This window comes from Myotis nattereri (genome assembly GCF_964212035.1).
Source record: "Myotis nattereri genome assembly, chromosome: 11".
In the NCBI taxonomy this organism is placed as follows: domain Eukaryota; kingdom Metazoa; phylum Chordata; class Mammalia; order Chiroptera; family Vespertilionidae; genus Myotis; species Myotis nattereri.
The window spans coordinates 71,612,210-71,636,142 of record NC_138086.1 but is presented as its reverse complement, the minus strand read 5'-3'; the positions used below and the strand labels follow the sequence as shown (position 1 = coordinate 71,636,142).

At 35.5% G+C, this 23,933-nt stretch overlaps 1 protein-coding gene across 1 annotated transcript in view; it reads right to left on the bottom strand.

The window, feature by feature from the left end:
• Positions 1–1,666: 1,666 nt before the first annotated feature.
• LOC308526645 (B-cell receptor-associated protein 29-like) overlaps positions 1,667–23,933 on the bottom strand; it is a 37,520-nt gene continuing 15,253 nt past the window's right edge. The window contains exons 6-8 of the mRNA XM_081101807.1: positions 22,630–22,738; positions 5,679–5,779; positions 1,667–3,781 (exon numbers count right to left, since the gene is read on the bottom strand). Coding sequence (XP_080957933.1) covers positions 3,746–3,781; positions 5,679–5,779; positions 22,630–22,738 — 246 coding nt within the window. The 3' untranslated portion in view covers positions 1,667–3,745. The remainder of the gene's footprint in view (positions 3,782–5,678; positions 5,780–22,629; positions 22,739–23,933) is intronic.

The following is a 23,933-nucleotide window of genomic DNA, read 5'->3' as shown; positions in this document are numbered from 1 at the left end:
TGGAAACATAGAACAGATGGATGAATCTCAGAGGGAAGGGGAGTGAGAGGGGCAGGAAAAAATTAACCAAAAATCTTATATAGCACATATGCATTAGCTATGGACACAGACAATGGGGTGGTGAAGGCCTGTGGCAAGGCAGGAACCGGGTGGAGGGAGGCAAAGGGGGGAAAAAGGGAGACATCAGTAATACTCTCCAAATAAAGATAAAAAAAAAATGATGGTTTGGTTTGATAGTAGCAGTGGGAATGGAAATAACACTGAAGGAGAAAAAGAACTAAAAATAGGAGTGGAGAAAAAGAACTAAGATAGGGTATCTGCTTCCACACATTGTGAAATTCAGTCCATACCATTACCTCTATGTTCCTGCATTACTTTCCTAGTGCTAACAAATTATCACAAACTTGGTGATTTAAAACAACAAATGTATTGTCTCATGGTTCTTAAGTCCAGAAGTCCAAAGTCAAGTTTCACTGGTGTCCACAGGGTCATTCTCTCTCAGCAGGCGCTAGGAAGAATCTGTTCTTGCCTCTTCAGCTCTGGAAGCTCTGGAACTCCAATCTCTGCCTTCAGGCCACAGTGCCATCTCCTCTTCTATGTGGTAATTACCTTCCTTTGCATTTAGGGCCCATCCAGATTATTCAGAATAATCTCTCCATCTCAAAATCCTTAATTTAGTCATGTTGTTTACTATATAAAGTTAATATTCACTCTTTTGCCATAGAAGAGAATATTCCCAGGATTAGGACATGGATATCTTTTGAGGGGTTGTTATTCAATTCTACAATGTTGAAATCACTTTTGGCTATAGAAGGAAAGAGTAATGTTTGTTTAGAGATCAAGGTGGAAAGCAACATTATGAAGTTAATAATGCCGTTTAGTAAATTGATTAGAGAAAGAAATGTTAAAAAAAGAAAACGGAACCTTTGTGAAGCGGGTTTTCAGGAATACTGGGGAAAGTAGGCTGAAAGACAAAAACATTCAGAAGGGCTTCATGGGCTTTAGACATATCATTCTTGATGTTAAAGTCCATGTTAAAAGGCCTACTATCCTTACACCTTGCGTAGTGGGCACTCAAAAACAAGGTGTAACAGGTGTCAGTAGTGCTGGGCATGGGCTGTTCAGCTGTGGTGGGACATGGATGGGAGGGGTAGTGAGAAGGCAGTGAACAATGGAATGGGAGTGCAGGGCCAGGCTAACTTACAGAAGTGGAGTAAAACAGGAGAGATACATCCAAGTGGCTCTGGTTGGGAGGCCCAAGGAGGAAGCAGGGATGTCACTGCAGGCGAGCAGAGACCCAGCACCAGAACAAGCATGGAATTTAATTAGAGATCATGGCAGGCTGGTGACATTGGGATAGTATCATAGGAAATAGTTAAGCTCCAGGCTCTAGATTGGGGGTTCAGGGTACTCTATTTACCAGTACTGGGGCCCAAGATATAGCCTGATAAGCAATGAGTACTTGGCTAGAACTTCTTAAATGCTCCTTCCTAGAGTGCAGGACCTCAAGGTAGATTTGTAAGTGGGGAAGAGAGTGTGACAAAACTCTATGTAACTCTGATAGAAAAGGATAAGAATGACACTCCCGTGTTTAAATCCGTAATACAGCCTAGCCCTTTTAAAACATAAAGTCATTACGGACAATAGAAAGAAACAATACGCAGTGTGACCAAATCCGGAATACATGTTTATTTTTTGTTCAACTCCATCATTGGCAAGGAGAGCATAACTAACAAGTATTGTTTGAGGGGCAATTTGGTGTGGTGGTAAAGTACACAGAGTCTGAAGCAAAAGTTCCTCGTTCAAACCTTGGATAAATCATGGCAATACTTTGTTCAGCAAATTATAGCTAGTTTGTGTTTATAAAGACTAGAGTAATATCTGAACACCTGAATTCTATTTTAGATCCTGGCCCCAACCCATCCAATATCATGTTACCGTGAGAAAACTGCTCAGAGGTTTGAGGCCTCAGGTTGCCCATCTGTAAAACTGAAGGCTGAGATTGAGGAGTACTTAAATGTACACTTTAAAGTGATCTTGGGAAATCTTTAAATCCTCGTGCTCTTCAAAGAGCACCCAGACTTTATCTTTGCCATACAGTCTGAACAACTTTGAGAATCACAGTATTACCTTAGTATACAGAGTAATCCTGATCTAAACGTTATTGCTCTCATTTTGAAGATGAGGAAATGGAAGTCTAGAGGGTTAAAAAATTTGTTCAAATCACATGGCTAAATTATTGTGAGGCTGGGATTAGATTTAAATTCTGCCAATTCTACAGGTGTGTACTTCCTAATTTTCTCTGTTCTTCTGTATTAGACTTGATTTCTGTATAGCAGGCCAAAATCACTCACTCGGTATTACCCCTGTAGCTCTAACTTGGATATTTTTCAGTTGATACTTGGAGTTCTGTCTTGTTTCAGCGCTCCCTCCCTCTTGTTATTTATGGTGCTGTCAGTCCAGATGGTCTAACTCCCATTTCTTACTCCTGTTAAATGTCTCCTACGTGTCTGTTTTCTAGCAGTAACTCTTGACTTTCATCTGAAAAAAAAAGTCTTACATACTTGCTTATTTCATCCATTTTGCAATGAAAAAAATTAAATATGTGTGAGGTTGATGCTAAAAGGATAATAAACAACAAAAGATAAAACAAATATGAAGAAAATAAAAACTCTAGTAATTATTTTCCATTTTCTTTTATACTTAGGTTTTTATGAGACAAGGAAGATAATTTCCATGTCTAAACACTGGGAACAACCTAAATCATATTAATGCTATAATCATTATCATTTTCTAAAGAAAACACTAAATGAATATTTGAATGGAAAAATAGTATTTAATATTTAGTTTTCAGAATACATAAACATCTCAGAGGAACTGTGATACCAGTGTATGTATACTGGAGGTAATATTTGTATTATAACTATATAATCTCACAGCAATGGGAAATACTTGCTCTCTGAGTCAAGAATTCCAAATTGTTGCAAAATAATTTTAGTTCAGTGCTGTGACAGTTGTACAAATAGATGTAAGCTCCACTGCTAGATGGACTTTAAAAAGATTGACCACTTACTAATTACGTGTCATTGACACGAATGTCAACAAAAACAGTCCAATAGATGTAGAAGCACAGTAACAAAAATATAATTATTAAAACAGTTGTCTGATGAGAGTAAACCATAGTATGTGTCATCAGGCTTTAAGGTCACTATTTTTATTGTTTGCTCTGACTCTTCCCTATTAATATAGTGGCAAATTCTGATCATTTATCCTTATTTAATCTTCCCATGAACAAATTTGCTGATAATGGATACTATATTCAAATACATAATCATTGTCATCATCTGATTAAATAGATTATTATTAGTAGAAACTCATCAAAGCTTTTAAAGGCTATTAACGGTTTCATGCAACTTAAAAATCTAATTTTGGGAGTAACTGGCTAATGAATTTTTCTTTCTATTGGCAAACAGCCACCATACACCACTGTTACTATGAGTATCTAAATGGTTTTAACATGCTTATATTTTACTTAAGAGCCAGAATATAGACTTTACAATATTAAGTGAAACATCATCAAATATTGTCATAATGCCATTATAATAACAGCTTATATATGGCATTTTAAAAAATGTTGGCCAGTCATAGTACATTTTTCTGAACTGAATTTTAAATTTCTGAGAGACTAACATGATAGCAAATTTATCATCCTGACATGGTGTGCCACGCTCTTCTTTCTGACAGTTCACAGGCTTTTCTTGTTGTCTTTTGGTAAAAGATCCTGCAAGAAAAAATGGACTTAAGTAGTACAGCAAAGAGTGAGAAACAGATTCATAGATAAGACATGGACTTAAAAAAATTCTCTTTTCTGTGTATAGTTATTAATTGTAAGAGTAATCAACTGTGAAATATGGATTAAGGTCTCAAATTTTAAAAACTACAAAACTGGTGGGTTTTACTAGAAAAGATGTCTAGAGGGGAAAATAAAACTCTTGTTAAGTTCTTTTTCTCCTCCGTCTTAATCTAATTTTGCCTTAGTTTCACAGTTATATCCGGAAAACAAAATTTCTATTCCCCTCTTGCAAACCCAATTAAGACTTTTTGGCAGAGAAAGAATAAAGGGAACCACAAAAACCAGATGGGGTGTCCTTTTTTGTTGTTGTTCTTCAGATATTTGCCAATATAACCAGCTTCTCAAATTATACCCTTTACTGATCATGTTAAAAGATGACTATAATGTATTATTTAAAATTGGAAGAAAATGGGGTAGAAATAATCTTAAGAAATCTTGCTCCAAGAAGGTAAAGGTCTACCCTGAGGGAAAAAATTTCATAAAATGGAGTTGTAGTGTTATTGCTTATACATGGGAAGTTCATCAAAAGCTTATTCAGGCCATGACCGGTTTGGCTCGGCCTGTGGACTGAAAGGTCCCAGGTTCGATTCCGATCAAGGGCATGTACCTTGGCTGCGGGCACAACCCCAGTAGGAGATGTGCAGGAGGCAGCTGATCCATGTTTCTCTCTCATCGATGTTTCTGGCTCTCTATCCCTCTCACTTCCTCTCTGTAAAAAAATCAATAAAATATATTAAAAAAAAAAAAAGCTTATTCAGGCTGAGTGTTGATGCTTTCAGAATAACTTTAATAACATTAACTTTAAGCAACCAATCAGAAGACAGGATTAGAGAAAACTGGTTATATATATCTTACCACTTGAGATAAAAATCACAGCTTGAATGGAGCAGTTATTCTGGATAAGTCCCTTAAGTAAAGTGTGATTTTCCAAAGCGAAACTTATAAATTGGCAGGTGCTCATGCTTTTACACTGCCAATGACCCTTGGTTAGTTCTGTTTTTTTCTTTTCTAGAAGAGCACAAGTGCAAACAAGGAAAGGCAAAGACTACATATTTGAAGGGACTGTTTTCTAATATTTAGTAACTTTAACAGGAAGGGGACCAGAAGGGGAAATCCAAATGGGTTTAAAAGCTGCAAAGTGGGATTTGCTTATGGTAAGGAAATCAGCTTTCCCCTCTCCCACCTTTGTCTCCTTAACGTTTTATAGTCCCTTATTTTCTGATTATTTTATTTAAAGTAAATGAACTATGTAAAATTGAGAAAGTTAAGTTTCCCAAAGAACTTGATGATACAATGCAATTTTTAAGGTTGGTTTGACAACAGAAGTGAAATTCATAAAGGACAATTAGATATAGGTTTTTACTGTAGATGGTCCACAGCAATCTTTTGATTCTCAAGTAGGATTTGGAAGATGAATATGATTATCTTGTATTTTCATGCAATGTCCTAATCTTCACCCTCTAGGTCAGTGGTTGGCAAACTGCGGCTCGCGAGCCACATGCGGCTCTTTGGCCCCTTGAGTGTGGCTCTTCCACAAAATACCACGTGCAGGCGCTCATGTACAGTGTGACTGAAACTTCATGGCCCATGCGCAGAAGTTGGTATTTTTTGGAAGAGCCACACTCAAGGGGTCAAAGAGCCGCATGTGGCTCGTGAGCCGCAGTTTGCCGACCACTGCTCTAGGTAAATTCTGGGTTCCTTAATTACTCAATAAAACCGGGATTAAGTACAACCTCTTGATTTGGGAAGGGCAAATAACACAAATAGTTGACTTAATTAATTACACTTTCAAAAAATTTAAGCCTGTAACATGGATGTCACCCACCTGAAGTTCTGAGTGTTCTTTTAGGAGTCGGTCATACTCTTTTGAAAGACTCTCTGCTTGCATCTTCATTGCCATTATGTCATTTTGTGCCGTTGAAAGGGCTAGAAAACATTGAACAGAATTTAAAATTTTTATTTTAAAGTAATTTCAAATTTACAAAAAATTTGCAAGACTTGAATAGAGAACTTCTTTGTAGCCTTTATGCAAATTCACCAACTCTTAATGATGTAGTACATTTGTTATTGTATTCTTCCTCTCCACACACACACAATTATTTTCTTGAACCATTTGAGAATAAGTTACAGGCATCATGCTCCTTTACTCCTTAATACTTCACTGTGTATTTCCTAAAAACAAAGGTATTCTCTAACATAATCATAGTATAATTACCAAATTTAGGAAATTTAACATCAATACAATACTTTTTCTAATCTACTATTCATATCCCAATCATGGCAAATGTTCCAATTATGTCCTTTTTATTATTTTTTTTTTCACCTCTAGTTCAGGATCCAGTCATAGACCAACTTTTGCTTTAAGTTGTCATATCTGTAGTTTCCTTTAATCTGAAATAGTTCATCAGTTTTTTTTTTAAAAAAAAGATATGTTTATTAATTTCAGGGAGGGAGGGAGAGGGAGAAAGAGATAGAAACATCAATAATGAGAATCATTGATCAGCTGCCTCCTGCATGCCCTCTACCAGGGATTGAGTAACCCGGGCATGTGCCCTACTAGGAATTGAATGGTGACCACCTGGTTCATTGGTGGACCCTCAGCAACTGAGCAACACTGGCCCGGCTAGTTCTTCAGTCTTGCCTGCCCTTCTCTCCCCCATCTTTTGTGACACTGAAATTTTTAAAAATGCAGGCCACTTTAAAAATAGAATGTTTTTCATTTTGGTTTTGTCTGATGTTTCCTCATGATTAAATTCAGCTTATGCCTCCCACTTACATACAAACATTTATTTTATATTTGTGTTATTGAATGTCTTTCAAGGTATCACATCCAGAGACCCATCAGCCTCTCAATAGCTTTCCATTTTATAATTATTTTCTTCCTTGTAACTTAGAAGCAGTATGTGAGAAGACGCTTAAACTATGTAAGCATCCTGTTCCTTGATAAACTTTGCCCTTATTTTTAGCATCCACTGATAATTCTTGCCTAAACCAATCTTTATTATTATGGTTGTGATATGGTGATTTTCCAGCTTCACCAATCCATCCACATTTATCAGTAAGCACTCTACTATAAAGAAAAGCCTTCCTTTCTCTTTGGGGGACTATTTTTAAAAAATGCATTTTTATTGATTTCAGAGAGGAAGGGAGAGGAAGAGAGAACTAGAAACATCAATGATGAAAGAGAATCATTTATCAGCTGCCTTCTGCATGCCCCCACTGGGGATTAAGCCCATGCCCTGACTGGGAATTGAACCATGACCTCCTGGTTCATAGATCAATGCTCAACTACTGAGCCATGCTGGCTGGGCTAGGGTAAGAGTTTGAGGAAAGAAAGTGGAATTTATAAATTTAAAGGGCACTTTTTTTTGGACAATAAATGAAATTATAGATCCTATTTATAAACAATCTGGTTGCTTTTCCTCTTGAGAAGTCATCACATGGGCATTTTTGTATATAAATATATGTCACTATCAACTAAAGTGCCTTTTGTATCAGTACTTTCTAAACAATGTTATTGAATTAAACTTTCTGCACTGTTCTATATCTGCATTATCCAATAAATGTTCTACATCTGTGTTGTCCAATATGGCAGCCACTAGTTACAGGTAGCTATTAAGTACTTTAAATGTGGCTGTTGCAACTGAAGAACTGAATCTTAAATTTTATTTACTTTTAATTAATTTAAAGTTTGATTAAAATAGCACGGCTTTATAATTTCTTCTACATTACTTCTATAGATTCATAAATCTAAATTAGGTATTGAAGATTGAATTTGACAAGTTTAATGTGTCACTTGGTAAAGGTATGGGTTAGGCATGGAAGAAGACTTTTGGTAGTGGTTAGATTTCGCTGGAACCACAGCCACAGCATAAAGATTTATACATTCATTTTTAATTTGGATTCTACAGGGCATTTCCTAGAGGATATATGAAAATGTGAAACATGTTGTTCTCTTCAGGACCTTACTAAAAATGTTTCAGAGGCTAAATTTCCAGCATATAAAAAGCTAAGAAGATTCTACACCAAATAGTGTCTGACTAGCCTATAATGGTGGTTTTAAAAATACTGGTCAGGACCTTATATTAAACAGAGGCTGGTCTTAATGTAAAAAATAATTTACATTTAAATTACTGGCATGAATAAATTACTTAGGAAATATCATAAATCTTAGCTATCAACTCATTAGTACCTTATTAAAAAATACCATTTTCCCATGAATTGTTAGAAGAATGAGTCTTATGAATCTATAAAACCAGCAAGAGTTTTAATTATAAATGGGTGTTTTATATTGTCAAATACTTTTTCTGTATCTACTGATAGGATTTTTATCCTTTGTTTTGTTAATGTGGTATATCACATTGATCGTGGTATATCACCTTGATCAATTTGCATATGCGGAACCATTCCTGTGCCCCTAGAATGAACACCACTTGATCCTGATATATTATCTCTTTAATGTATTGTTGTATTCAACTTGCTAGTATTCATTTATGAATAAAACACTCAATAGGATGGGTATAGAAGAAAAGTACCTCAACATAATAAAGGGCATATATGACAAACCCTCAGGTAATATCATACTCAATGGTGAAAAACTGAAAGCTTTTCCTTTCAGATCAGAAACAAGACCAGGATACCCACTCTTGCCACTGTTATTCAACATAGTATTGGAAGTCCTAGCCAGAGCAATCAGGCAAAAGAAATAAATAAAAGGCATTCAAATTGGCAATGAAGAAATAAAATTGTCACTTTTTGCAGACAACATAATTCTTTATATAGAAACCCCTAAAAACTCCACCAAAAACCTATTAGAAACAGTAAATAAATATACTAAAGTTGCAAATTACAAAATCAATGTACAAAAATTAACTGCATTCCTATATTCTAACAATGAAATTTCAGAAAAAAATGAAAACAAAAACAACAACAAAGAAACACAATTCCTTTTGCAAAAGAATAAAATCCTTAGGAATAAATTTAACAAAGGATGAGATGAACCTATACACTGAAAACTGTAAGACATAAAGATATAGAAAGATATTCCATATTTATTGATTAGAAGAATCAACATAGTTAAAATGGCCATATTACCAAAGCAATATACAGATTTAATGCAACCCCCATAAAAATCCCAATGGCATTTTTTAAGGAAATAGAAGAAATCATCAGATTTGTATAGGACCACAAAAGACCCCAAATAGCAAATGAGTCCTGAGAAAAAAGACGCTGGAAGTAGTGAACTCTCTGATTTCAAATTATACTACAGAGCAACCACAATCAAAACAGCATGGCACTGGCATGAAACACACATAGATTAATGGAACAGAATTGAGAGCCCAGAAATAAACACACATGTTTATGGGCAAAATAATATTTTGACAAAGGAGCCAAAAACATACAAAAGAGAAAAGAAAGCCTCTTCAATAAATGATGCTGGGTAAATTGGAAAAACCACATGTAAAAGAATAAAACTAGACTGCTGTTTATCACCATACACAAAAAGTAACTCAAAATGGATCAAAGACCTAAATATAAGACCTAAAACAATTAATTGCATAGAAGAAAACATAGGAAGTAAATTTATGGATCTTGGTCTTAAGGAGGACTTTATGAATTTAACCCCAAAGGTAAAGGAAGGAAAAGCAAAAATAAATGAATGGCACTATATCAAACTAAAAGACTTCTGCACAGCAAAAGAAACTCAATAGCCTGCCCAATTGAAAAATGGGTAGAGGATCTGAACAGACACTTTTTCCAAGAAGACATACAAATAGCCATGAGATATATGAAAAGATGCTCAACTTCCCTAGCTATTAGGGAAATGCAAAGCAAAATTACAATGAGGTACCACCTCATACCAATTAGAATGGTTATTATCGACAAGACAAGTAATAACAAGTGTTGAAGAGGTTGTGGAGAAAAAGGAACCCTCATTCACTTCTGGTGGGAATATAAACTGGTACAACCACTATAGAAAAGAGTAGGGAGGTTCCTCCAAAAAGTAAGAATAGAGTTATCATATAACCTAGTAACCGCTTCCCTGGGTATCAACCTCCCAAATTAAAATTTTTTCTATTTATAGATTTGAGAGAGAGAGAGAGAGAGAAACATTGATTTGTTGTTCACTCATTGGTTTCTTTCTGTATGAGCCCTGACCAGGGATCAAACCTGAAACCTTGGCATATCAGGACGATGCTCTAACCAAAAGAGCTACTCAGCCTGAGCTATCAACCCCCAAAATTTGAAAAGTTTTATTTGCAAAGATATATGCACCCCCTATGTTTACTGCAGCATTATTCATAATGGCCAAGACATGGAAGCAATGGAAGTGTTCTTCGATGGTTGATTGGAAAAAGATACAGTATGTAAATACAATGGAATACTACTCAGCCATAAGAAAAGATGAAATACTGCCATTTGTGACAAAGATGGATGTTGAGAATATCTTGCTAAGTATATCAAGTGAGACAGAAAAAGTCAAGACCTATATGATTTCACTCATATGTGGGATATAAAACTGAAAATAAATGAACAAAAGAAAACATAAACACGCACAGACACAAACAACAGTATGGTGATTACCACAAGGAAGGGGGTGGGGAAGTGGCAGAGAGGGTCAAAGATATGGTGACGGAAGGAGATTGAGATTGGGTGGTAAACACATGCAATGTACAGATGATGTACACTTGAACCCTATATAATTTTATTAAGCAATATCACCCCAATAAATTTAATTTTTGAAAAAGCTAGAGAACCACTTGTACTGTTTATTCAGAAGTATTTTTCGGATCACTTCTAGAATGAATCTATAATGAAACAACTATAGAATAATCCTGTTTTTGGGGGGCACTTATCAAGCCAAGGTATAAACTGTGTTTACTAGTATTTTGTTTTGTATTTTAGTGAATATTAAGAAACCTAACGATTACTATCTTATTGAACATACTCCAATAAGTAAAGGCTGTTATTTCCTAGGAGCATTTTGGATTGTTTTCCTGTCCTTTATGTCTTTTTTTTTTTTTTTACAAGAATTATAATATCCTGTTTTGTATGCCTTCTACCTCCTTCTGGAACTGCCTTTGTGACTAAGGGATTATATAAACTTGTTATCTGACATTTTAATATGCTTGTTTTATTTTGAACCATATTATTTTGGAAACAGCATATATAGGGAAGATATTATTAGACAAGGAGGTTTGAGGTGATACATCAAACTCACTTTTAATTTTCTCATCTGCAAATATGAGTTGCTATCGCTTGACAGTGGCTTTAAGGAAACGCTGAGATATTTCATGACAACACTGGCCAGATTCAAATAAAGACTAGGTTATGTTCTAGTCACTTTTGGGGGCACATGCATCATTTATTGATATAGAGAGTAACCCCAACTAATGTTACAGTGATACATAGTATGCCAAAATGTTTGTGTACAATGACATGCAAGGAGCCAAAAATACTTGTGGTTTTTAAACTGCCAAACTTACATTAATGGAGCTGTTTGCACAGTGGGAGGAGTGGGTGAAACTAACACACTGTGTAAATGTATTGTGTCACCATGATTTCTACCTGAGATAACAGACACTAATGGCTAAGCTTTGCCAGGAAATGGGAAAGATTTTGAAGGCATTGGCATGACAGCTAAAGTTGGCTGTGGTACAAGAGCTGTAAGGATTGTGCCAGAGGAAACATTTCTAGATAAATTTCTATACATCTAGTGTTGGTTTCTTTTCAGTTTATTTGCTTCTATTTTTGAGAGCTTCAGAGTGTGATATACTGGAGCTATTCAGTACTTAATCTTCACATGTACTATTCCTTTATCAGTGATCAAGTACTAGACCATTAACCTACAGTACTGTTTTCAAGATACTTGGAAAGTAGACTCACAGACCTTTGTTAAGTAAGAAACATAAATTGTGGTTTTCATTGTAGTTGTTCTTGCCCATGCCTATATTACCAGGTACATGTAGATGACGTCTGTTTTAGACATCACTTCGGTCACCTTTTAACCTTACATCCATACTTCCATTATATCTCACCAATCAATCTACTCCATCTGTTACCACTGTCCTCATCTCCAATTTAGATTATTGAAATGGATTCCTCACCTAGTTTCCTGGCTACTCTAATTCATTGTCCACATTATCATCAAAGTGATTGCTCCTCTGCCTAAAAACTCTCTAACAGTGCCCCGCCCCCAAGAATGTTAGCATATAAATAAGGCATATGAGGCCCTTCATGATGGATTTTAGGCTTACTGCTCAACTCTCACTACTGCCTCCACTTTATGTTCCAGTCACATTGAGCTTCTTGTGGTCCTTTGAAAATGCCATGCTCTTTCAGTTACATGCTGTTCATTTTATGAAAACATTCTTGCCCATCTCCCTTAACCTCCCTGCTTCTCTCATTCTCCCCCATTTAATCTGGCTAATTAAGATTCAACCTTCAAAATGTCAACAGATTGCCCTGGATCTCTGCTGTTGGCTCTGCTTCATCTTGAGCTAACCTTTATTACAGCACCTTCCATGCTGAAGTATAACCATGTCCCACTAAACTATGGTCTACTCAAGAAACAGTTGTATCTGCCTTGGGCACCCAGCACTACACCTAGCACATGGTAGGTGCTTAAATATGTTCCTTAAGGAAGAATGGATACATGAAAAGTTTACGTTTTAGGCACCTAAAAACTTCACTTGTGTAAAACTAGTTCATCTCTAAAAATAAAATAAATGCCAGGTAAATAATGAGGTGTCACTTTAGTCACCTGATAGGAATCTTGGTTCCAACTAAAAACAGTTATATCATTAATCAAAAAACAAAATATTCAGGATAACTGGACAGTCACAAAGCAAACAGACCATTCTTGAGATATTTTGATAAAAATATAATCATGTTACAAATATGTCATGCTAATTCAGAATTACAAACAAAAACCAAACAAACAGTATCACAGAATACAGTTCAATACAATAAAAATAAAAAAACACATAAAACACTCATTCTAGGACTGGGGCGAGATATATGCAAGACAAGTAAGAAAATAGGAAAGTACTAAAAAAATAAAAATAAAGCTCCCCCCCCCCCCCGAAAAAAAAAATCCACAATGATGAGGATACGTCAAAGGGACACAGGAGCCAACTAAAAGATTCCCAACAGCCAAAGCCTGGACAACTTGAGCAACAAAATAAACTAATATTAAATTATAACTCAAAGTACAAAATGAACACCCATGAGTCCATATTGATACACATAAATAAATAAGTAGAGGAGAATAGACAAATCTGTGAAGAAAAGTTCCAAATAATTTATGTAGATACTCGACCTTCAGGAGGTGGAACCTAATTCCTCACTTCTTGAGTATGCACTTCGAATAGTGACTTCCTTTCAAAGAGGAGTAAAAAAAGTAACATGATATCATAGAGAAACCTGACAAATACTACCTCAGCCAGGTCAACATCAACAATAATAAATCATGTTGCTATGTACTCTTGATGTTATGTGATGAATTCCAATAGAGAAACATTTCAGAAAATATCTAACCAATACTTCTCAAAATTGTCAAGGTCATAAAAAATAAGGAAAGTCTGAGAAATTGTTATAGCCCAGAGGAGCCTAAGGAGACAATACTAAAGGTAACGTGGTGTGCTGAATGAGATCCTGTAACAGAAAAAAGACATCAGATGAAAACTAAGGAAATCTGAATAAACTATAAACCTTAGTCAATAATAATGTCTCCTTATGGGTTCATCAATTGTATAAATGTACCAAATTAATGTAAGGCATTCTTTAAAAAAAAGGAACAGTACAGGACATATGGGAATTTGCTGTATTATCTTGCTTATTTTTCAATAAACTGAAACTGTCCTAACATAAAAAGTTTATTTTAAAAAAGCAGTAAGTCCAGCCCTGACCGGGTAGCTCAGTTGGTTAGAGCATTGTCCCGATATGCCAAGGTTGCGGGTTCAATCTGCAGTCAGGCCACTCAACCAAGCATGAAGGGAGACAGTTTCAGCGAGGCTTCCTAGGCGTGGCAACACTGAAGCTGAAAGGTGAGCATAGTCTATAGAGAGAAGAGTGGAGGAAAAAGGACATTACAGTCCTGGGCAAAGGCAAAAAGTAATGAAATACTACTGTTAGAACTACAAACTACAATATTTAATAAAGTAGGAGTACAAAACTTATATTGGACAAGGGTGGGAGATAAAGCTAGAGATGACGGTGGGGACCAGGTGCCATCTTGAAAAGTTGCAAAGGTGATAGAAACCAATAAAGACTTTGAAATAGTACAGAGGCATCGTCGGAGACATGGTGTTGAAAACTGCTCTGGTGGCAATGTGCAGAAGCAGAGAGATTAAAGTGGGACATGCTTTAGGAGACCGCTTGCTTTGCAAGAGGAGCATCAAGAATTTTTGGAATGGAAATAAAGCTGCATAAGTGATTTAATACAGAGTAAACATTGAGTAAAACCAAAAATAGCTTTTTCACATGCAAAGAACAAAGAAAAAATGAATGTTTTTTGGGGGGAGGGTGTCTCAGTTTCTCTACCCATCACTAGGTATACTAGTGCCTACCCATACCTTCTAGGGTACTGGGAATTTGAATGAGGTTTATGGGTAAAGTGCTTTCGGGTTTAGAAAAGACATGGATTTAAAGAATGCTTATACTTATAATGATTACTGGTACTCAGGGCCAGGGAACTGATAAATACGCTTTCTAATTTAATAAATAAAATAAGCCACACTGTGTATGCTATTGGCATAGGAAATATCAATACTTGCATAAAGACTTCCTTTATTAATCTTAGTTAGGTTGCTAAGTAATATATTTAAAAAAACAATTTTGGTTCTGTACTTATTGAAGAATAATTATAAATTATATTAATATGGTAGCTTTGCACTTAAAAATCAGATGTATGTTTAAGGCAAAGCACTGCATAAGTATAGATTATAACAGATTGCTTTGAAAGGAGTATGTTTTATAAAGCAAGTTCATGTGTAAGCAAAAGCAACAAATGGAATCTATAAGACTTATCAACGCATCATGTGAGAATTGAAGGAGTCAATTAACAAAGAACTAATTTTACTATAAAATTTCTTAAATTATCTGATCAAGAAGCACAGGTGCACAGCAAATTTTTAACAATAGCAGAAAAATATTTTCACCATCCTCATTTATACTGAAAAAGGTACTCTTCTTTATTTGAAGACCCTAAATAGAGGTCAGTAAACTAATTCTGTAAAGGACCAGATAGTAAATGTTTTTAGCTTTCTATGCCATGCAGATTCTGTACAGTCTATTCAACTCTGCAGTCACAGAAAACATGTAAACGAATGATTGTGGCTTTGTTCCAACAAAATTTAATTTTTAAAAACAAGGCAGCAAGCTGGGTTTGGCCCATGGTCATACTTTGCTGACCCCTGTTCTAAAAATAGCACTTGAAAGTTTTATCAGTTTCTCTTAAGTTATAAATTTACTGAAAATAACTAAAAAATAAAGTATCAGAATAAGAGAAGAGGATCCAAATTGTACTGAAAATTTCAAGAAACCTCCTAAAAAGTTTCCTATTTTAGCTCTACCAATTTTTCTTATAGAAAGAACAAAATGTACACAGATAGGGGATGTTGCAATGAGATTTAGTTTTAGGAAAAAAAGAGGTTTTTCCCCCTAACCCGTTTGGCTCAGTGGATAGAGTGTCGGCCTGCGGACTAAAGGGTTCCAGGTTCGATTCCGGTCAAGGGCATGTACCTTGATTGCGGGCACATCCCCAGCTCGGGGTGTGCAGGAGGCAGCTGATCAATGTTTCTCTCTAATCGATGTTTCTAACTCTCTGTTCCTCTTTGTAAAAAATCAATTAAATATATTTTTTTAAAAAGAGGTTTTTCTTTCTTTAATTTTTCAGCTCATTTTCCTAGCTGATTGCTTTTTATCCATTTCAAAAGTGACTGAGTCAGGTACCAAGCGGGGACAATGTGAACATGAAGATGGTAAGTTCAATTCTGGGTAAGTTGATCTGAGACTGGTTAAATTTTCACATGGAAATGCCCCATCAGGCAATCTCTAAAGCAAAAATTCATGCTTCAGCTTTTAAACCAAAACTAATTCATCTTATTGGTGTTTAGCACTTTTAAACACTTCCAAGACACCCACAGAAAAGAACAGTGCTATTATTATGCAATGGTTTTATAAATCAACCTCAGATTTAATTAGCAAATGAACATATCAAACATCTAACACTACATAGTTTACCCTTGAGAGGTATTTTTATCTTTTTCAATTTAGAAGCTTATTTATAAAAGACGTCACCTTAAATTTGACAACTTTTTATTATGATATATAAAAAAGACAAATGGATTTGGGAAGTAAAATAGTGTCAGAAAAAAATCATTCCTAAACTTGAAAAAAATGTTTTAAATTACTTTTGACAATGTTTTTTTAGGTTGATAGTTAAAATCTAAATGAAAAAAAAATTTCAGTCATTCCCTATTTAACTTGTAAAGTTTTTTTGATAGAAGTAACAATAATATCTAGTAACTTATTAATTTTTAACATAGACAATGCACTGGGCCATTTGTGTATACAACTATTCTGTGAAAAGCTATTGTTTAACTTCCCCAAAGTAAAAGCCAGTCTTAAACCAAATCTGAGTGACTAAATTTCACACTCCCAAATGCTATTTAGATGCTTTCATGGTACCTTTGAACAAATAAAGAGAATTCTTCAATAGATGGAAACATTTCAGTTGTTTTATTCTTTCTTCTTGAATCTAAATCCCTGTCCACAAATTATGTGACATAAGATTGTTTTTTGGCTCTATATTTTTTTCTTGCTAAAAATCTACTGCTGCCTCTGTATTTATTTTAGAATAAATTTTGGACCTCTAAACATGGAACTCATGAGCCTCCAGCTCTTGGCTTTCCCACTCACCCTGCCATACATCAACCATAATCTAGTCATCATGGCCTTCATCATTGGTCTGTGTGCCTTCCTGAGGCTAGGGAAGGACTCTCCCATTTCAGCTTCAGAAATCCCTCATCCCTAAGCCTCAGCTCAAATGGTACCATCCCCATGAATTTTTTCCTAGACTCTGCCAGTAACAATCACTCTCTCCTCTGTGCTACTAGACCTTTATTTGGCTTATCAACTTGTGCCTTATTTTTTAAAAAATATTTTTTACTTGATTTCAGAGAGGAAGGGAGAAAGTGAGATAGAAAGAAACATCAATGATGAGAGAAAATCACGGATCAGCTGCCTCCTATTCACCCTCTACTGGGATTCGAGCCTTCAACCCAGGCATGTGCCCTTGACCAGAATCAAACCCAGGAAACTTCGGTCTGCAGGCCAATGCTCTATCCACTGAGCCAAACCAGGGGGGGGTGAAAAACATGTATTTTTTTATTTAAATAATAAAAACTCATTAGAAGGAAATAAAAGTAAAAATATATTATGATCAAAACTACCATATTTTTAAAAGCATTAACAATTTTAAAGATGATGGCTTTGAAATAACAGCAAGTAAAAGATAGTTCAGTTCATGCCCACGAAAATTTACAACTGTAAAACATGTTTAGGTTGGACTTTGAGAATTTATTTTTAGATAGATAGATGGCTCACACCGTTCCTCTGTAAGGAATTGGAAAATCTCCAAGTTTTAAATTATATCTTTTTCTTGAGACTTAAGACTCAAGAGGCAGGAATTCAGTTAGGGTTACTGATAAATAGAATAGCAATTTCCTTGTAATTTTCTCTCTTGTCTTGACCTTCAATTTCTCTTAAAAAGCACTTCAACATTTTCACTCCCTTATCCTATGTTAGTATGACTTTTTACTGGCATTAAAAGATAATGACTATATATTTTTTTTTTACTCTAACATCTTCCAGGGTAGTGAAGTTGGTCTATATAGTTGGTCTATAAAAGGAAATGTTAGTTCTTTTCAAGGTAAGCCATGGTGATATGGAAGTATTTGCCTAGGAAGAGAGTTGAATTAACAAAATCAAGATTAAAAAGGACAAGAAGGTTTTGTTTTTTGGTCCAAATCTAAGGTCCTTGTTAAATTCTGTCAATACTCAGGTACCTAAAATGGGCTTTTACATTCAGTTTCTACATTAAAAATTTGCTTTATCCTCTACAGGCATGCTTCTCAAGAACAGTTTTAATTATGTTCCATGTTAACTAATCTTGCAATAGCCCTGGCCGGTGTGGCTCAGCTGGTTGGGCCTTGTCCAGTGCACTGAAAGGTTGCTGGTTTGATTTCCAGTCAAGGCACATGCCCAGGTTGACTGGGTTGGGAGCTCAAACCCCTGTGGGGGGCGTGCAGGAGGAGGCAGATAGATGCTCCAGCGCCATTGTTTCTCTCTTTTCCTTTCCCTTTCTCTCTCTCTAAATGTCAATAAAAAACCTTTTAAAGAAATCTTGCAATAAATTAATTATTTGAAAAGTTCTTTAAAAAACTATTGATAGCCCTAGCCAGTTTGGCTTCATGGACAGAGTGTCGGCCTGTGGACTGAAGGGTCCCAGGTTCAATTCCAGTCAAGGGCACATGCCCGCTTGCGGGGCTCAATCCCCAGTGGGGGGCGTGCAGGAAGCAGCCAATCAATGATTCTCTCTCATCACTGATGTTTCTATCTCTCTCTCCCTCTTCCTTCCTCTCTGAAATTATACACACACACACACACACACACACACACACACACACACACACAAACTAATCATAGAAACAGACAAAAAGGAAGGGAAGGTGGGTAAGAGGGAAGAAAGGGAAGTAAGGAAAGGAAGTAAAGGAAGGGGAAGGTGAGGGTAGGAGGACGGAAAGGAGAAAGAGAGAAAGAATAAAGGCAGGGTCAACGAATTTGCCCTAATCACTTTTTTGTATTTTCTTCTTTTTCTTTTCCTTTTTTTGTAGGAGAAATATACTACTGCTCAACCTCTACTAAAATAGCAGTCCTAGAACTCTGTTAATGTAGCATGTTACAGACACATTCCTGCTCCTAAAGGAATGGGGAGGAGACCATTCCACTTGTAGTACAATCATTTTTAAAATCATATTTACTTTTACCACTGCCTGGATACATGCAATGATTAAGTGGTACATATATCTTCCCATAATAAGAATAATACTGAGGAGGTATTTATTTATAAGAATAAGTACTGTAGCGATCCTAAAAGACTCCTTTGAAGTCAATGTCCTTGAACATCAGAAGGTTTCCCACTCATACATGATCTATTTTATTATGAAAGCTTGTGAGCTTTGTAAATTCTTCAAAGCTTCAGTTCTCATTTTGCATGCTAGTGCCCTTCCCCAATTACTCCACACACCGGGACATCACTTTTATTGTTAAGCAGATCATTAAAATTGACCGATCAGGCAGGTCCTTATACCTGACTAACTTAGTAAATTAGGTGTTTTGGGACATGCACACACTAGGGTCCTATTACTTCACTGAAGCGCAAGTAATTTATTAACTCTGAGCAAAATCTGAATTGGTACTACGGAGAGAGTGTTCCTAACACCTGTTTTTGGAATGCTAGTTTTCCAATTTGGGGCGGACCAGCTTAAGTAAATATTTATATCTATGCTTTATTTTTACTAATACACTTTGGTGAAAATGTTTTACTTAAAGAAATACCAAGGGTAAGACAAATCATTTTACTCCTATTAAAAAATAGACAAGCCTAGCTGGTGTGGCTTAGTGGCTGAGTGTCGACCTATGAACCAGGAGGTCACAGTTTGATTCCTGGTCAGAGCGTATGCCAGGGTTGTGGGCTTGATCCCCAGTAGGGGGCATGCCGGAGGCAGCTGATTGATGATTCTCTCTCATCATTGATGTTTCTATCTCTCTTCCTCTCCCTTCCTCTCTGAAATCAATAAACATGTATTTAAAAAAGATAATAAGCCACATTACTTTCCTACTCAATTGTCAAGTATAAAATAACTTTCTGAAACATTTGTTAAGCACTGCCAGCCTTTATATCCTCAATCTTTAGAAATCAGTGAATATTTTTGAATGCTACTACATCCAAAGAATGGTGCTTCTAAATTCATTCAAATCTGGTACTACTTGTTTATGTAATTTCTTAATTCTAGCCTTAATAAATTTGGCTGGTTTAGGTCAAGAGAACACAGCCAAGGATATACCTCCTTTAGAAATGAAACTTTGATCTTCTCAAGGTCATTAGCAACTTTGATCTTCTCAAGGTTACTATCTAAAATAATAACTTTGGGTAAATAAAATGTATTCATAAAATACTACACACCTTGCAGAAACCAAATAGGACATACTCAAACAGGTAAAATCTGCTTTTACCTCAACACTGATTCACGCTGAAAGTAGCTGTGCAGTCTACACTTCAAACACAGGAGCTGGCATCTCTTGTTATCAGATTATAAACACAATGCCTATATTATCGAAGAGTTAATTTTCTCCAAACATCTGAAATGTCTCTTAAAGAAATATTGTGTTTCTTTATGTTAACCTAAAATAATACTGAGTTTAGAGAGTTACATCTCAGACTTGTGAAGTTAAGCTCAGGGTTGAGAGGTGTAGCAGGGCACACAACCTATTCCCGTCTGTCTTTCATTTTTATACTATCCTACTAACAACATAAGAAAAAGGATTGTTGGCAGATGCGAAAAAAAAGCAAGATTTTAAAATAATTTTTTAAACTAATAAAAGATATTTTGAAAATAGTCCTTTGCATTCTTCAGAAGGATTAGCAGCAATATTTTGTGTTGGGTTAAAGAAGAACACAGTTTCTGTTCTGAAATGTCTAATGTAGAGGGTAGATGATTATTAAATTTATTTTTATACAAATATTAAAACTTCTTGATCATGTTCCAAATCTTTTGGAATTGCAGAAGAGCCAACAGTACCAGCTATGACAAGATTTTGAAATTAGGGCTATATTTCCCCTACCATATATTATTCCACCTTGACCAGAGGAGTAACTTATTTTTTAACTTACTGCCTCTAAAGAATTTTCTGATTTACTTTCTTAACTTTAAATAAGAAGTAGAAAAGTTATTAAATTTTCAATATTGTATTAAACATCCTATTGATTTTTTTTTAATGGAATTAGCTTTTACCTTCAGATTTTTCCATCTCAAATTCAAAGGCCTGGCTGGTATGGCTCAGTGATTGACCCAGAGGTCACAGTTCAATTCCTGGTCAGGGCACATGCCCAGTTGTGAGCTTGATTCCCAGTAAGGGGCATGCAGGAGGCAGCTAATTGATGATTCTCTCTCATCATTGATGTTTCTATCTCTCTCTTCCTCTCCCTTCCTCTCTGAAAAAAAAAAAAACAACCTATATATATATATTTAAATAACTACAAAATATCCTGATGAAGAAAACTCTACACAAAGAATATAAACGCATAACCAATTTGCAAGTTATATTACAGAGAATTTCTATTATACTTAGGCCTATTTTAAAAATCTAAATTTACAAATGGCATACAGTAGGTCCTTCATTCAGTCACTGAACATTTTCCAATTTATCTCCAACATAAAGTAATGGAAGAAACTTAAAATTGGATAAGGCCTATACATTGATCATTACTTTAGCTCTGACTGACTGAGAGGTTCCCCAATGTCTGGATAACATCAAGGAATAACTTTTATGCAGAAATGTTCACTGGGATCAAGCCACAAACTTTTAAACAGAATTTCCTGGTATGACATTGGAGTTGGGGTATCCAGTTTTCTGTGCTAAGTGATTGCAGGCAATAGTAATTTGACTAAAAAGAAGAAAATACTATTGGAACTATTAAAAAAAACAAACAAACAAACAAAAAATGGCCCCAGTCATGTAGCTCAGTGGTTGAGCATTAACCCATGCACCAAAAGGTCACAGGTTCGATTTCCAGTCAGGGCACATGCTTGGGGTGCAGGCTCAATCCCCAGCAGGGGACATGCAGGAGGCAGTTGATCCATGTCGAGGTAGGCATTGATGTTTCTCTCTCTCTCTCCCTCTTCCTTCCTCAGGATAGCTGCCTTCAGAAAAAGGAAGTTAGTATGCTTTACCCAAGTCCTCATTGCCATGTATTTTGAAATGAAAAATTCAAATTCTCAGCTGACATCCAGATTTTTCTTACTCTATGCTAACTCATCTTTTTCAAGGAATGCTTTCCTTATATCTGGCAGACAGGAAATATTAGGGCTTGAGATTAGCAATATACTTTAAAAAAATTTTTTTAATCCTCACCCAAGGACATGTTATTAATTTTTAGAGAGAGAGAAACATCAATGTGAGAAACACTGATCAGCTGCTTCTTGTACATGCCCAGACTGGGATCAAACTGCAACCTGGGTATGTGCCCTGACCAAGAATCAAACCGCAACTTTTTGGTGTACAGGATGACACTCCAACCGAGCACCCAGAACCAGGGCAGCAATATACTTTCTTATAACCAAACTGTCCACCTGTGATTACTTCTTCTAAAGGAGCAATATTCTATAATGGAAGAATGTGATTTATTTTCCAATAATGTGTTCACAAGCAACTTTTTAGGAACATAGCTCTTTTGCTAAGGTAAGAACATCTGTATTTACAACACAGATCTGAAACACCTACATGTTTTTCTGTATAACACAGTATGTTTCTCTTGGCTGAAACAATGTTTTATCTTCATATTTGAGCAGGAATTTATAAATAGGTCGCTCGTGGTATTTCAGTCAAAAGAACTATTTAGCCATTAGATTTGTTTTAGGGAAAACAGTGACGTGTAACAGCATAAAATATCATGCTCTTTTTGCTTTGGCACATGCACACAAAGTTACCATCTGAAGTCTTCTTTAGTTCAGTTTTCAGTTTTTCCTTGTCTTCTACCAGTTTTTTATTTTCTGCTTCCAAAATGTGTTCCTCTTCCTTGTTATAGCTTTTCAAGAGCTATCAGAAAAGAGAGTTATAGAAGTGAGCTTAGATTACAATAGCCAGACATTCTTCCAGGAAATTGTCTGAGTAATGTATTTAAAATTATTGGTCTTTATTATATTCTTTGTTTTTTTCATATTTTATAATTTTCTACAATGGAATTCTGCGAACATAAACGTGATATTTGGCAAACACACATAAATTTCTCCTTACAATGGTTAAAATCTCAAATGAAAATAAGAGGTTCTGGTTGGGCTCTGATTAAAGTCGTATTTTCAAAAGTATTTAGGTAAATAATGTGCATATATTTTTATCAATTAAATGTAATGAAAATCCAAGTTAAAAAAACACAGTTCTAAGGCTATTAATTAGGAGATCATTATATTCCAGTTACAGAGCTGCAACCTGGGTTACTCAGACTATTTTCAAAAAATCTTTATTGTTGAAAGTATTACATATGTCTCCCTTTTTACCCCCCATTGACCCCTTAAAGCCCGCCCTGCCCCACACCCCAGGCTCAGACTACGTTTATAAAGGTGGATTTGTAAGAGAAGAATATAATGTTGTCAGGGGGAAGTAAGTAAGTAGAAAATGAAAAGGACATCTCTATGCTTGGAAAATTCTATCTAATTTTCATTGACCAGTCTCCAAATTAATTTTATTCAGTTAATCCTTTATGATGCGATTCATATTTTAAAATCTATTCTGGCTTTTAAAATGTTTATGTTTCTAGCTTATCCTTTCTAGGCAAGAAAAATTAAAATCTGAATAGTACGGTAAAATATCTGACTAAAATAAAACATAATTGTGGTGAAAGCCTGGGGTGCAGTGAGAACCAGGTAGAGGGAGAAAATGGGGGGGGGATGGGGAACATCTGTAATACTCTCAACAATAAAGATAAATATAAAAAATTTAAAAACCTTAAAAAAAAATAAAATAAGAACATAAGGGAGTAAAATTTCATGATCTGTATGTCTGGATGGAAACTACCATTGTTAATAGACTAAGAAGTTGACATTGTAAAGAAATTCTAAGAAATTTAAGTTACTGAGAGGGGGAAATTAGTATTTGAAAAATAAAATATGTACACATTGCCATGGATTATTTGACTAAAGTGCAGCAACCTGATAGTGACAGTGTCCATAAGTGAAAAAGCAACATAGGACAATTTTAAACAGACTGACATAGAAAAGAATTTCTATTGGAGATG